The sequence below is a fragment of the Gymnoscopelus microlampas genome (assembly GCF_963454915.1).
Source record: "Gymnoscopelus microlampas genome assembly, chromosome: 20".
Classification (NCBI taxonomy): Eukaryota; Metazoa; Chordata; class Actinopteri; order Myctophiformes; family Myctophidae; genus Gymnoscopelus; species Gymnoscopelus microlampas.
In genome coordinates this window covers 33,979,002-33,995,283 of record NC_139957.1, presented here as the reverse complement: position 1 = coordinate 33,995,283, position 16,282 = coordinate 33,979,002, and the positions used below count along the sequence as shown (strand labels likewise).

The window sequence follows — 16,282 nt, the reverse complement described above, 5'->3', positions numbered from 1 at the left end:
ACATCTGGCCATCAAAGACCACAGGATCTTTTTTATTGTGTAAAAAAGGGATATTTAGCCACCGGACAGAATGCCCCCGCCCACTGTAAAAAATATCGCAAAAATTGCCAAAACTGTAGAAAGCAGTAAATGAATAAAAAATAACACTCATCTTTTATTTACTTTAATTACAAGCTAAAATATAAACCTTGGTTGTAAAAAACTAAAGTTGTCCTTTAAATCTTTATTATTGAGAGCGGTTTCTTTATTTTTATTATTGTGATAAACGATAACGATTATCGTCTCATCCCTACTCCAACAACCCTTCGGCAGCTAGTATGACGTAAGGGCAAAACGTGGGCATACCATCGCCAAGAAAGAAACACACATGACTGATACTGTGGTTAACCTATTAAGTCCTGAGGCCGATTCTACAAATTTCTTCTAAAAAAAACAGTTTTCTGGAGAAAAAAAAAAGTATGTTTCTATATAGTGGTGCTCAAACTTTTTCATGTCAAGGACCCCCAAAATTATATGTATTTGGCCGCTGATACCCGTCTGAAAATATGTAGTTCCAGGGACCCCCCCAGAAGCAAAGATTTGAGTTAAAAATGTTTGCTTTATGATTGTTTTATTCAAGTTTTGCACAAAGTTTCACAATCTTTCTAAAATAGCAGATCTTGTAGATCTGATGTTTTTGAATGGCCAAAAGAAATCTAAATTGACACGGATGTTTTCCCGGTTTTAATGGGTTATGTCAACAATGCTTTTTATATCTTCTAACCCGCTTGCATTAGATTTTTCCAGCAATCAATGAGTGCATGCTTTTAGGTGAGAGATCCCCCCCCTTCCCCCCCCCCCCCCCCCCCACACCAAAAAAAAAACATGACACCAACTGGCCAAACTATTCAGAGCAACAAACAAAGGTCTGGAGAAATGTAATACAGGAAAAACATTTGGATAAGGGCTGTTGGGACGACGGCCAGACCGAGGGCCTGCTTTTGTAATAAATGATGTGTGTTTGGATTGCTCCTTCTTCGCTCAGCGAGCGCTGGAACCTTCGTCTGTCTGAGCATGCAAATTTACACCTATTAGGAGCTCACAGCTGGACGGGGGTGTGAGTTCACTGTGCAGCAGAGGTGGACAAAGTGTATGGTCGCTATGTCGGGCAGAAATCAGTGTTAATTTCGTTGATTAAAACTATGACGAAAAATGTTCGTCGACTACCTTTTTTCAGTGACGAAAACGAAGAAAAAAAAACGAAATAAAAGCTAAGGTATGATGACAAAAACTATGATTAAATATATTGACAATTTCCCTAACAAATAAAACCCTAACAAATAAAATCTAGACTAAAATGTTAGGGAGGGACTAGTGGAGAAAGGAGTAGAACTAAAAGACAAGTCATTTTATGCTTGACTGCGTGCAGGGGTCGAGCTCCGAAAAAAAGTCGATCTACAAACTCACACAAAAGCATCAAAAGTAGCAGATCTGCAAAATCGAAACGTGGCGCGAAGCGACAATTCTGCTATTTCCACTAAAATGACTTTTTTTTCTCTATCGATTAGACACCCCATGGAGACTTCAATTCATCGTTTTTGTCTAATTTCTAAGCCAATAATTGGTGGCCAAAAAACGGTAACGGTTCCGGTAAGAGACACAAAGAGTCTCTTTTGTGTGTCTCCTACCGGAACCGCTGCCTATCGGTCCGCTGGTCATCAAATTATTGGCTTAGAAATGTGTCAAAAAACCCAAAATATCCATGAATTCAAGTCTCCATGGGGTGACTAATCGATAGAAAAAAAGTATTTTTTTGCGTGAACTATCCCTTTAAGTGGTTAGTTCATAATGCAAGTTTGGGTCCCAAGGGTCCCCTTCCTAGAAATGTAGTGGAGTCAAAAACACAATATTTCTATTTGAAATGCAAGCTTGCAAAAACATTACTTAAAAAATGACCACTTCACCCATTTTCAAACTATATTCATATCATTTGTTCTCACTACACTAATGTTCAGAGAAGGGCAGTTCAGAAACCTGCATACCAGTGATGTCATCGGTAGGCAGGTTTGGTAATGGCAAACAAGATTACAAGCTTTTTTTTTATTAATGCAAGAGCAATGACTTCTATGCGCCTGCATTAATAAACAAATACAATAAAATAAACAGGTTGAAATCTTGTTTGAAATGACCAAACCTGTGCCAAACCTGCCGATGTCATTGCTATAGGCAGGTTTCTGAACTGTCCACAGCCCACCTTTGAGAGACACCAAATCGCTGTCGTTTTACAATGAACATCAGTGAGGACCATTGTCCTCGGAGTGAAGTGGTCCTTTTTACGTACAGTACTCAAGTAAATGTACTTAGTTACTGTCCACCAGCGTCAAGCATGCCATGGACCATTATTGTTACCGTGTATGTAGAATAGATCCTCCAGACCTGGAGCTGCCGGTTTGGTGTCGTTCCGACCCAGTCGGACCTGTGACACAGAACAGAGAGAGACAGTGTTGAGCTGGCGTTAACCCATTTAGACCAGGGAAAGAATCTGTATCATCAGAGCTTGTAGATGTTATTTTTTGAAAAATCGTGAAAATAATAATTATATGCAAATCTTTGAATATATGTATATTTTTTTAAAGCGAACATTTGTAACTCAAATCTTTGCTTCTGGGGGATTCTACAAATGTCTTCTAAATCCTAACGGTTCTCTTTCATGTCAAGGAGCCCCAAAATATGTTGTTCCAGGGACCCCCAGAAGCAAAGATTTGAGTAAAAAAAAAATGTAATAGATTTGAATAGAAAAGATTTGCACAAATGTTCACGATTGTTCAAAAATAACAGATCTACAAGCTCGTAGGGCGGCACTCGGTGCCGCGCTATGACCTTGTAGATCTGCTATTTTTGAAAAGCCAAAAGTATAAAATAACGGTTAAAGTGGTTCATATCTAAAATGACACAGACACGTTCCCCGGTCTTAACGGGTTAATATAGGAAACCCTCTCTTGGTGAAGCTCCATGCTGCCCATATGTTATGCCAGCCTCACCCAGGCCACGGTGCCAGGCTAGCGCTTAGAGCAATAGGGTCCCGACTGGAAACTATTTGCTTCCAAATTGCAGTGATTACAGCAGCATGGCCCCGGTCGACGTGACTTACTTAAGGGTTGTTGCAGCGCAGGACTGACTGGGCTGCGGGCCTGACGAGACCGTCTACCAAAAGTGCAATTAATGTGTCCCGCACCGCGTCCCGAAAACAAATCCCCACTAATGCCTTTATGTAACACAGTTAATACTTTGCCCAGGACAAAAAAAAAAGAAAACGCCGTTCTTCACTTTGTTCAAACAAAAAGGAACTTTGTCTTCGCCTTTGGGGAGTTACTTATGATTTACAATTAGGCCAGACGACGTGCCAATATAAAAGCTAAACGTAGTGCACAGTTTGGTGAAGGCCAATTGTAACATTAACTTAAGTACGACGGTAGGATAAAGACAAGAGTTATTCGATATCATTAAATGTCTCTCAGACGAGAGTAGTTTGTTTCACACAGAATTTATGTTGAATTTGTACTTTTTTTTTTATCCCACGATTTTGCAACCCTTTTTCACCCAATGCCAATTGTCTAAGTGATCCTGGGCGCTACACTCCCCCGCCAACCTAGGGAGCCCAGAGCCGAGCTCATGCCTCCTTCAATGGATGAGAGCCACCTGACCTTCTTATCACCTGACAGGGGGGAGTTTCCCGGGTAGGACGTAACGCGTGGAAGGAACACAAACGTTATTCCAACCAGTTCCCTTCTCCTCCATCAGGCGCCCCGGCTGTCATGGGGGAGGCGGTATAGCGACCAGGATTACTACATGTTTTTGTGAAGGTATTAACTACCCTAAGGACATGTAAACTCCACACAGAGAGGCCCTTTCGCCAACCCCATCTAGGGTATGGGCACTGATAACGAATGATGAATTAGTACTACTTAGGTGTGAATCTAATCTACAAGCTCACAACGCGCCGCAATGTGACATGTTGTGAGATGGCTATTTTTGGGGCGTATAAATCAGGCTTTACACTCTTCAGGGGTGTGAGTGGCATCAGTTTCACTGGACTTTGAGCCTCTCTCTGCCTCCTGGGTTGTTTCCATAGCTGTCAGATGCTGGTAATATACAGTAGTGTCACCGGTTCATGCTGTATTATTATGCCGTGTCTGGTGGACTTGAACATGCCACACACGGGGTTGCTATGTTAGAGCATATTTAAATGAATTATTATACACTGCATATAAAACAGCACGGCGCTTTGCAATAATAATAACACACCTCCTACAGTAGATGTTGTAACTAGTACACAGTGCTGGCCTGGAACCGACCCGATCTGCGGTATATTATTGCTGTTAATTATCTCTGGTGAGAGCGATCTGAAAGTGAAGAAGCGTGGCAAAAAATTCAGGGCAAATTTGGGACTTTGACTGCCAGAAATAAAACAGTGTTTGCTAAGCCACTTCCAGCAATTTTCTAGTGTTTTCATTAGCCTTCAAAATCATAGAATAATTTATCTCCAGTATGCCCCGATAACTTTAAAAGATCTGTATCCGAGTCTCGTAGAATCGGGGGGGAGTGTGCCATCCATTCCATAGTTTTTGGCAGTTGAATGTAGGTTGTTTTCGCCAAAAAGCAACAGAAAGCGGAGAAAAGGCCATTTTTCCAAATCCATTAACATGGAAGTGAATGTGACTCGTTGTTTTTGTGATAACGTGATTTGCTGCTTCTTTGGTTCACTGGGGGTCAAATGGTGACTCATAGGTTAGCAAACAGCGCCATCTAGTGTAAAACCACTGAAAACATAACTTTTTTGTCATTCTCGTCATTGGCAGAATATGACGAATAAGAGAAATCTCGTCATTGGCAGGCAGTCAAAGACTTAATGTTTCAAAGTGCAAGAGGTTCTTGGAGGGGTTCCAGGGGGTCCCCAGCTAAATTGGTTACCGTGGCTATTCAAAAATAGCACCCTATATACTTAGTTGAGCCCCCCAGGGCCCTATAATGCGTCCCCCCCCCCCTCCTGTTTGTGAGTTTGTAAATCAGCTATTTTAACCAATTATTTTGTCCCGGAATAGGCATGCTAGCTGGGGTTCAAGTATTTACAAAAAAAGACTAACTTAAGACTAATTTACTGGTGTCAACAGTTACATAAAAACAAGCCATTGTTTCAGAATATTGTGATGTCCTGGGGTTTGCGTTGGACAGGGGAGGGATTTCCCAGCATGCTTTGGGCGTGCACAACACGCACAACACACTCGCGCACACACACACACACACACACACACACACACACACACACACACACACACACACACACACACACACACACACACACACACACACACACACACACACACACACACACACAGAGTATGTGTTTTATTGTGGGGTTTATTTAGTTGTTATTTGTTTATTGTGAAGAATGTTATTATTATGTTCAGTTTATCGTGTATTTTATGTGTTGTGTTTCGGGAAGCCGACTGATGACTGATGGAGCACTTCTGTGCCCAGTAGTAACTTTGGAGACACAGTTGGCTAATTTGCATTCCATATTGTCCTGACTTCTGCTTTGGATCAGAAACCCGCTAGTTCTTACAATATTTTTGGGCTGCCAGGATGGGTCAAACTGTTTATTGATTACATTTTTCCAGAAATGTAGTTTTTGCTAGTGTATCGCCATCCTTACATCAGTGGTTCTCAAACTTTTTCCAAAGACCCCCAAATTGATATATATTTGGCCGCGGACCCCCTGTCTGAGTTTTGTGCCAGGGACCCCCAGAAGAGAAAAGTTATGTTAAAAGAAATATACATTTTATTCAAAAATGTCCAAACACTTTCAAGGTTTTTCAAACATGTAAAAAAAATAGCAGATGTACAAGCTCACAGCGCGGCACGAAGTGACGCGCTGCAAGCTTGTACATCTGCTATTTTTGAATAGCCAACATATAAAATATGGATAAAGGGGTTAAAATGATTGTGATGCTGTATTAACTCATTTTAATGGGAACCCCATGGAACCCCCTCAAGGACCCCACTTTGAGAACCACTGCACTTTATATCATTAATTCTGTCTGAGCAAGCACTAATGTGTGACAAATGTGTACGTTTAGCTATTGTGTGTTAGAAAGAAGAAATACAGTATATAAAACATACGTGAAAGAAAGTGCATGGAGGTACTACGTACCGCACAAGAAATGCGGTGCTGATCGTTATGCAAGATTGCTCAGTGGTTTGCAAGATTAGCTCCGGACAGACACCCAGACAGACACACACACACACACACACACACAGACCGACCCTCTTATAGAGTGCAACCGGCGCTGGTGCCGGTGAAGTAGAAAGAAGAAATCCCATTCATTTCTCCATAGATGTGTCAGAAAATACTTAATAGAGTTTTAAGCCAGAACTCAAGCCGGCCGGCGTCCTGATGAATCATGACCATAAAACAAAAAAATAATTGGAATTGGAAGAATGGACTTCTTCCATAAGCCATTGCGCAAGCCTTTCTGATGCTACCAGCCAAAGCGAGTGTTTAGCTTGCTTCTTTTTAACTTTAATTGTTGTCTTTATTATAGTATTTATATTGTTGATAGTGTTATAACATATTGTAGCCGGCGGGTAGTGGTTTTCGATGACGATGTATGATTGTGTCTCCAGGCTATGGGATCTACAATAGTAGAATGTAACATGACATTTGCAGGGAGTGGTACATTTCCATAACAACGCAAGCTCCACCAATCAGAGACGTCGCTGCTGCACCTTAGGATTGTGGTGTAGTGAATTATGTATCCATGACATTGCGAATTAAACAGTTTTCTTAAAACTGGACTGATTGAATACATTGGATTGACATTATAGCTCATAATACAATTCTCTACAACGTAGAGAATTGTGAATTTGAACACAAATCTTCTCTTCGACGGGTCCCTGGCACAAAACATTTTCAGACGGGGGCCAAATATATATCAATTTGGGAGTCCTTGACACAAAGTTTGAGAACTAACTGTGCTAGACCATTTTGTACACTCAGAGTTACGAGGCACTGTGTGACAGACAGGGGACATACCCAGGAGTCAAACTTGGTGCAGTCGTCCTGGTCGTCATCAGAGCAGTACATGGGTCTGTGTCCCATGGTGATGATCCATGGACGCTCTGCACGCTGCTCTGGCCTGTTGGCTTCCTGGCAGAGGAGGGACAGACAGACAGACAGACAGACAGCCAGACAGACAGACGTCAACAACAACATCATCATCTCAGTAAAATACTCAATTGACACTTGTGAATTTAGGTACAAATGGAAAGAAAAAAGAGCGGGAGAAAAAGAAAGATGGGGGTAAGAAGAGGTAAGATGGAGGGAGCCTACTGATAGAAAGAATGCGATGAGCGTCTTGCTGCTTTGAAGGTATAATAATACACTGGCTAAATACAGAAAAATAGAAAGCCAAATATAAAGTGTGTGTGCGTGCGTGCGTGCAGGTCAGAGAGAAGAACAGAGAGTTTTAACAGAGCACCGAAGTCTGGCGTAAATTACGCATCCTACCAGGGTCACAGTTTTTTTCCCCCCCATACTGAATTCCCATAGATTGATTGATTGAATATTTTATTAGACGGAATGTAAAAACAGCACGAGTACAGTCAAACAGACAAATCCTTTGTCTGAAGGGATAACACCAGAAAACACCTCATGTTTCCATTGGGGTCCTAGCTGTGTTTAATATCGCGGCATATAAGAACTGTATTCCAAAAATGAACAAATGAGCCAGGCGGTTTGACTTGTATGGATATGAAGCATCAACTGATGTTACCGCCGCCTAAATTAGTTACATTTTCACCAAAAACAGACTGTATCAAATATGAGTTGCATTCCACAAAAATGTGGAATGCCCTACAAAAAGGAGTAAAGGAGTGTAAAACCCTACTCACTTTCAAAACTGCCCTAAAAAAAAAACTTCAGGAGGCTACAATTCCAAACTGGCCCCTGTCAAAGTCTTAACATAATCTTCAATCAATCAATCAAAGTTCCTGACTATTGTAAACGATACAGAGCCACCTCCCCGACAATATTGCCGGGACAGTTTTATTTTATTTTTTTGGACTACATTATTGGACTTATACGAGACAATTCTAAGATGACCCAATTCTAAGATGACCCACGGAAAACACTTCCGTGACCCCAGAGGATCAGCGAGTGACGTCAGGACTTCGGTACTCTATTGGCTGTGTGGGCATCGAACCTCCAGGTCTTTCTTCAGCCATTCGTACTGCCTGAAGAGGAGCTCCTGGCCGTACTCCAGGTAGAAGTAGACCTCGGTGGAGAGGGAGATGATGTGGGCAGGCCCGAGGTTCCAGCTGTGTGCAGGACACACATCATTAAAAAATAACACACAGACAGCAATGACCCGCACGGAGTCTAACATACCCATAAGAACAGGCTGCATTTTCCCTTTCCTTGACACCGTGAAAAATACCCTCGTAAAAACCACTGCCTGTACGGCATCCAAACAACTTTACCAGCGTGCTTAATTAGATTTTGATTCGAGGCCAGATCAAGTGATTCACCGTGCTTTGTGCGTAACTCACAGTTGTGCCTGTAAATCATTGGTCGGTCAAGGTTTTCTGCATAATGTTTGCGAGTTGCAGTGTTAATTTTGACAGCAAATTTTAGACTGTACTGTTTTAAATAACGACCGAATGTGGACATGTTTCTACTGTATGTCAGCCCTCTTTACTGTAAATAAAACTTTGCAGGCCCTCTCAGCCATCTGTAGGCAGTGTGTGTAATACAGTGATATCTACATGATGGAGGGCTGTTATTCCTCCAAGAGCAAGTAACCTTAGATTCCTTGAATCTCCATAACCGTTTGCTTTTGACTGGCACTCTTCTGATTCGTTGCACCACCTCAGCATATTCACATAACATACGTTGGAAATTTGCTTAACCCATTAAGACTGGGAACGCATCTGTGTAACCACTTTAACCATTATTTTATACTTATATAAATAGCAGATATACAAGCTCATAGGGCGGCACCGAGTGCCGCGCTATGAGCTTGTACATCTGCTATTTTTGAAAAATCATGAACATTTTGTGCAAATCTTTGAATATATATATATTTTTAAAGCGATCATTTTTTAATAAAATCTTTGCTTCTGGGGGGTCCTTGGAACAACATATTTTGAGATGGGGGTCCGCGGCCAAATACATATCATTTTGGGGGTCCTTGACATGGAACAGTTTGAGAACCACTGATTATAGCAACGTAAGTTATTTCAAAAAGCTGTTAGTATTTAGAAGACATTTTGTAGAATCCAAGATTTGAGTTACTATTTGCTTTAAAAACATACATATTCAAAAAATTGCACAAATTTCAAAAAATAGCAGATCTACAAGCTCATAGCTCATATGAGCTTGCAGATCTGCTATTTTTGAATAGCCCAAAGTATAAGATAACGGTTAAAATGACAGATGCTTTCCCAGTCTTAATGGGTTAAAAATGGTGCAACATTTGGATTTAAACGTGACTACAGACTGCATAACCATGGAGTGGGGGGTGGAACGGTGGGGGGGGGGGTGATTCAGAGAGCCCAGAGTTGGACAGGGTTTCCTGGATCACGCCAGAGATATCCGGCTAGAATACTCACATTATCTTTAATCCAGTTAATTAAAAAGACATTTCCGGGCTAGAAGTAGGAGCTTATCAAATAACTTATAATGTGATAATGGGGGAGTGTGAGCTCTCGAATGAAAGTTCCCGGATCCTTTGGCTGTTTGGTTGGTTGTTAACCACTTAAAGGCTATATACTTCGCTGTACGCCAAACAGGGAAAATAGCCAATCAGTTATTTTTGCCAAATGTTCGCCTATTTTTGACAACATTTTTGACGAATGCTTGCCTATGTTGACATGTCTCGAATAGCAATGCCAAGTTTCACGTGGTTAAACAACTGCTAGATGATTGAGTAATGTAATGTTTTCGATTTATGCTATTTCAAGGGGGCAATTCTTGCTTATTATACATTTAACCCTTTAAGACCTGAAGCCGATTCTACAAATGTCTTCTGAATTCCAACAGTTTTCTGAAAAACGTATGTTTCTATATCAGTGGTGCTCAAACTTTTTCATGTCAAGGACCCCCAAAATGATATGTACTTGGCCGCCGACCCCCATCTCAAAATATCTTGTTCCAGGGACCCCCAGAAGCAAAGATTTTAGTTTAAAATGTTTGCTTTAAAACAATATATATACAAAGATTTGCACACATTTTCATAATTTTTCAAAAATAGCAGATCTACAAGCTCGTAGCGCGGCACTCGGTGAGCTTGTATATCTGCTATTTTTGAATAGCCAAAGTATAAAATAATGCTTTTTTAGCTCAAATCAAAAAGTGACATTGTAGCAATTGCTGCGTTTTATGCTATAATAGAAAACACTCATACTCGTACTTGCTTGCTCATGGACATCAAACAGTGCTAGGCTATATATCGGCACGTGGCTCATCTTTTTATGTGTCAGTTTAAGTAGTAGTATTAAGGGGTCCCAGGAGGCCAGGTATCAGGGGGGGGGCCAGGATTTCAGCACGTACCATGTTGCGGGTTTCTGGGGTAGGTGTTATAAGACCTCAGAGCCCCCCCCCCCTCTGGCATGGAGCCTTCCTCAGCCTCCTGCCGTTCCTACAAAAACCCCTGCCATGTGACCAGTGGTGGAAAAAGTACTCAAATGTTTTACTTAAGTAAAAGTATCAATACTGCAATGTAGAAGTACTCTGTTGCAAAAAAAAGTAAGGAAGTAAGGAATTAAAATTTTACTTGAGTAAACTAAAATGTTTGAATAGCAGATCTAAAAGCTCACGACGCGTCGTGATGCGACGTGTTGTGAGCTTGTAGATCTGCTATTTTCAAATAGCCTAGGTACAAAATATGGCTAAAGTGGTTAATGTATGTTTTATAATTTAATAATTTATATCTGCAAAGTAACTAGTAACTAAAGTTTTCAAAGAATTGTAGTGGAGTAAAAAGTACAATATTTGCCTCTGAGATGTAGTGGAGTAAAAGTAAAAGTATAGACAATTGGAAATTCTCCAGTAAAGTAAAAGTACCTCAAAATTGTACTTAAAGGGGAAATCCACCCATTTTCAATATTTAACTATGTCATTAATATAGCATAAAGGAGTTGTGTGGAAATAAGAAAAAAGTTCCCCCCTTTTCTTTTTGCCTTGAACTGGAGGATTGATTGTGAGTTTAACATTGCAAATTACAACGTGATGACTCATCATGTTGTAATTTGCAATGTTAAACCCACAATCAATCCTCCAGTTCAAGGCAACACAGAAAGGGGGGAACTTTTTTCTTATTTCCACACAACTCCTTTATGCTATATTAATGACATAGTTAAATATTGAAAATGGGTGGATTTCCCCTTTAAGTAGAGTACTTGAGTAAATGTGCTTAGTCACTTTACACCACTGCATGTGAGAGGAGAGGAGAGGAGAGGAGAGGAGAGGAGAGGAGAGGAGAGGAGAGGAGAGGAGAGGAGAGGAGAGGGGAGGGGAGGGGAGGGGAGGCCCTCAGCCAACAACAGGCCTGTCTGGGACTGGGCCTGTGGATTGAAGAGTGGGCAGCTGGCCTGTGGTCTAACCAGGATATTATCTTACTCCCTGAGAGAGAACGGAGGCCTGTAGTGAAGCTATGAGTCAACCTGGTTGGATGTATAGCTCCTTTGTACACCGTCTGCCATCCCTGAGATAGAGGGACTAATGGAGGGGGAGGGGGGGCTACACTTATTCCTTGCTGCCAGTTCTCCTGGGCAGCCTCTTTCTTCCAGTTCATTAATTGCTACTTAAATGCAGTGGGAGGTATGGTAAACTTTCACATGATACTGAAGAGGGGGGGGGTGCGGATTGGGTGAAATAATGCTTTCTTTTACCTAGCTCGGTTTGAAGCTCACACCGATGTTTGTCCTGAGTCTGACTGATGCCAGATCCCAGGTCCCGATTTTGTCCTAGAAGACCACAGACTATACCCATGTTTTGACAGATATATTTTGTCCAAAAATGCGAAACCAATCGATTTGAAAAACTTCGATTTGATTAAAGTTTTTCAAAAATAGAAACCTTATATTAAAATTGGCTTAACCCATTAAGGCCTGAGGCCGCTTCTAAAGATTTTCAAAATCCTAACAGTTTTTCGGAAAAAAATATAAAAAAATCATTTTCACGATTTTTCAAAAATAGCATATCTACAAGTTCATAGCGCAGCACTCGGTGCCACACTATGAGCTTGTATATCTGCTATTTTTGAATAGCCAAAGAAATCTAAAGTGACACAGATGCGTTCCAGGTCTTAAGGGAGGACCGGCCGGCCGGCCACGCCGTCACACTCATGTCACATGCCCCGAACCTCTAGAATTCAAAGACAAGCTCACAATGCTTCGCAACGCGACGCATTGTGAGCTTGTAGATCGGCTATTTTCAAATGGCCGAAATGTATATAGGGCTGAAGTGGTTAATGTATGTTTTGTAATAATAATCAAAATCTACACTAAAGTGTTTAAGTAATTGTAGTGGAGTAAAATATGTGCCTCTGAGATGTAGTGGAGTAGAAGTAAAAGTAGTGAAAATTGGAAAATACCTCAAAATTGTACTTAAGTACAGTACTTGAGTAAATATACTTAGTTACGTTACACCACTGCCTACCTGTACCATAGGCTCTCAGTCTGGCCTGGCATGCTGAACCGGCTTCTGTAGTTGGAGAAGTTGCTGTGGGCAAACAAGATAAGCGAGAGACAGAGAGAGAGACAGAGCTAATTAGATGCAGTGGCCATACAATCTGCGTGCCTTTGGATATCAAAACAACACCAATTAGCGCCACAAACCTCGGCTCTCACTATCATTTTGTGGTGCCTACGGCAGAGTTCATAAACAAGGCAGACTGTTCACACTATTCAAAAATACAGTCGACAGTAGTCCTTCAGGTTGGCTTTAAAAAAGACCCAACAAACCCTGCTATTCTTTCAAATTGCCGTCTAATTTGGGTGCCATTCTTTTGGTAAGCTGTCCCTCTTTTGGGTTTACGTTGAAGCTGCTGTGGAGGTTCCCCCGCTCTGGTGTTAAATACATCACTGGATAGTGAAGGCTATGGTGGCATCTGCTTCAAAACGGCATTAGATACAGGTGGGATTAGACCTGTAGAGAAACCATACACTGGTGCCATGCAATTTGGCAGGATACAGTATATTATGCGTTTGCTGTCCCCAGGTAGAACAGGAAGATTGTGGTGATCATTCCAATATACTGGGGGTGCAAGAGATAATCAATTTAATTGATTATAAAGAATTAGCAATAGTCAATTTTACCAACAATAAAATATTCTTGATATAACATTTTCACGTTGATTTGGTGATATATATATATATATATATATATATTTAAAAAAGACTAATTACCAAAGAAAACACGCTTCTCAACTATTCGATTAATCGGAAAAAGAAAATGATCCACAGTTGCAACCCTACAATCTAGCACTGCCCCCGCCATCGCCTCCTAATCAGTGGTGGAAAAAGTACTCAAATTCTTTACTTGAGTAAAAGTACCAATACCGCAATATAGAAATACTCTGTTACAAGTAAAAGCCCAGAATTCAAAATTTACTTGAGTAAAAGTACAAAAGTATTGGCATCAAAATGCACTTTAAGTACCAACAGTAAAAGTACTAAAATGTTAGAAAATAGCAGATCTACAAATATCACGCATGTGCAAATGTACAGGAACAAATACCCCGAAAACAATCAACAAACAAACAAGTCAAGGAGATAATTCCTAACACAAATACCCCCCAGGCTATAGCTGCAGCGAAAAGTAAAGGGCATGACATTCCCCATCCACCCCCAACCATGCGCCCATATCCAAATATTGCAATTGGCCAAACTCGTTGACATTCAGCTCAAAAAAGGGAAGTCTTTCTAGGAAAGCTCTCCCCGGTGCCCGTCTACTTAGTTATTTATTGTGTTTAATGTTCCCATTAAAGTAGGAGCCAGCTTTCTGTCTGTCATTAAAGGGATATTTCGCTTTCAAACATGTTTGGGGTCATTTTAACGTCTACTCAGGCTTTTGTGAACACCCCAGACAGTTTTTAAGTTGCTTGATTCAGTATTTAGATATTTGATATTGATTTGAACCCATTAAGACCTGAAGTCGATTCTACATGTCTCCTAAATCTCAACAGTATTCTGAAAAACTCAATCTTTTTCATGTCAAGGACCCCCAAAATTATATGTATTTGGCCGCGGACCCCCATCAAAATATTTTGTTCCAGGGACCCCCCAGAAGCAACGATTTGAGTTAAAAATGTTGGCTTTAAAAATATATATATTCAAAGATTTGCACACATTTTCACGATTTTTCAAAAATAGCAGATCTACAAGCTTGTAGCGTGGCACTCGGTGCCGCGCTATGAGCTTGTAGATCTGCTATTTTTGAATAGCCCAAAGTGTAAAATAATGCTTTTTAGCTCAAATCTCAAAATGACAGTTCCAGGTATTATAATGGATTAATAGACACGCCCCCTTCCTATACAAACCCATTGTACTGTGAAACCGTCAAACTCCATTTTAACCATGTTATATTAATAACTGTGACAGGCCTATCAGAGACAGGGTATCACTAGGCAGTGTTGTGCTAGTTACTGAAAACCAGTAACTAGTTACCATTACTAGTTACTTCATTTAAAAGTAACTCAGTTACTTTACTAGTTACTTACACCAAAAGGTAATGCGTTACTGTGAAAAGTAACTTTGTAGTTACTTTAAAAAAAAAAAGGGCTCCCATTATTGCCCTCAGTACTGTTATTGCATTGGGGAATAATACAATCTGTTGATCAACTTGACATGCATTTGCATCACTGAACTCTGCTAAGCAATGTGGTCTATACCAGGGGTCGCGTTATAGGATTGTAATCTCAGAAGACTTTATGATTCAAATTTATCAGACAAATGATAAAAAATACCAGTCATAATTATGTTTAAGCCTTAATTACAAGCAGCTGCATAAATACAGCCTAACACTTAGGCCTACAGCATTATATTTCGGATTGAGCTATTTGAACATGAACAAGTAATATACACATTTTATATACAGTAGCAGGGTCATCTTGCACAAATACATTAATTACCTACACTACCATTTGCGCCTGGCAATCTCTGCTTCTCACCCATTGACTTGCATGTTAAATGATGGCTTTTCCCCTCAAAAATAATCGATCATTTCAGGAGCAAGAGCTTCAAAATCTCTTCTAAATCTAGTCAACAAGGCCTGCAGTATATGCACTGGAAAATGTGCATGACATTATTTCAATAAACTAAAAACATGGGAAACGTGAGAGGGAGTAATAGCCATGGATACACGACGGTCGACTGTCACGACCGTCATGGATGAACTTCAACCTGGTGTTTGCACTTTCTCCATTTATGGCCCGTACATCTACATAAACGTTCATATTTCAAATATAAAGTGCTTATCCCATGGCCACGGATGTTACATGTATATACGGGCTCTCAGAAGTACCTGTATCATCCGTATTGTTCAATAAAAAGCATTTTAATCTGATCGGTGGCCAGTACTTACTTCTACATTGAAGTATTGATACTTTTACTTAAGTAAAACATTGGAATACCTTTTCCACCCCCTTGAGGGGGAGGGGGGGGTACAGGCTCTAAAGGTCAGGGTTAATGTAGTATTAGGGGTAACCCGAGAACCAAGGGGTCAGAGGTGAAAGGATCATAGAGAGACCTTTTGGTAATGCTGAATAAGTGTAGCGCTAATGAGCGTGCTGATCTCTGTGCAGCGCGAGGTCAGTCATAAACGGCCAAGAAGACCACAGTGTTAATGACCTCAGCAGAGATTTGAGCTGACCTCAGCAAAGTTAATGGGAATGGCGTTGAGCTCAGCATCTTTTATCATAACCTCTAATATCTTTACTGTGCAATAACTATAGGCGTATTTTCTATCTGTCAATATTGGCGGCTCTTCTTCTAACTCATTGGTTCTCAAAGTGGGGTCCGGGGACCCCCAGGGGTCCTTGAGGGAGTTCCAGGGGGTCCCCAGCTAAATGATAGATAGATAGATAGATAGATAGATAGATAGATAGATAGATAGATAGGAACCAAATGACCCTTATGGGTCTGTAACTCTGAGAGTGTACAAATGGAACCAAATGGACCCTGTGTGGGTCCATTTGGTTCCATTTGTACACTCTCAGAGTTAAATTAACATTGATTTTACAAT

The 16,282-nt window shown here is 40.7% G+C and overlaps 1 protein-coding gene across 1 annotated transcript in view; it reads right to left on the bottom strand.

The window, feature by feature from the left end:
• Positions 1–16,282, bottom strand: part of acp7 (acid phosphatase 7, tartrate resistant (putative)) — a 37,555-nt gene that overhangs the window by 6,339 nt on the left and 14,934 nt on the right. Inside the window, exons 7-10 of the mRNA XM_084043916.1 lie at positions 12,698–12,760; positions 8,241–8,355; positions 7,073–7,186; positions 2,389–2,455 (exon numbers count right to left, since the gene is read on the bottom strand). Of these exons, the coding sequence (XP_083900042.1) occupies positions 2,389–2,455; positions 7,073–7,186; positions 8,241–8,355; positions 12,698–12,760 (359 nt within the window). The remainder of the gene's footprint in view (positions 1–2,388; positions 2,456–7,072; positions 7,187–8,240; positions 8,356–12,697; positions 12,761–16,282) is intronic.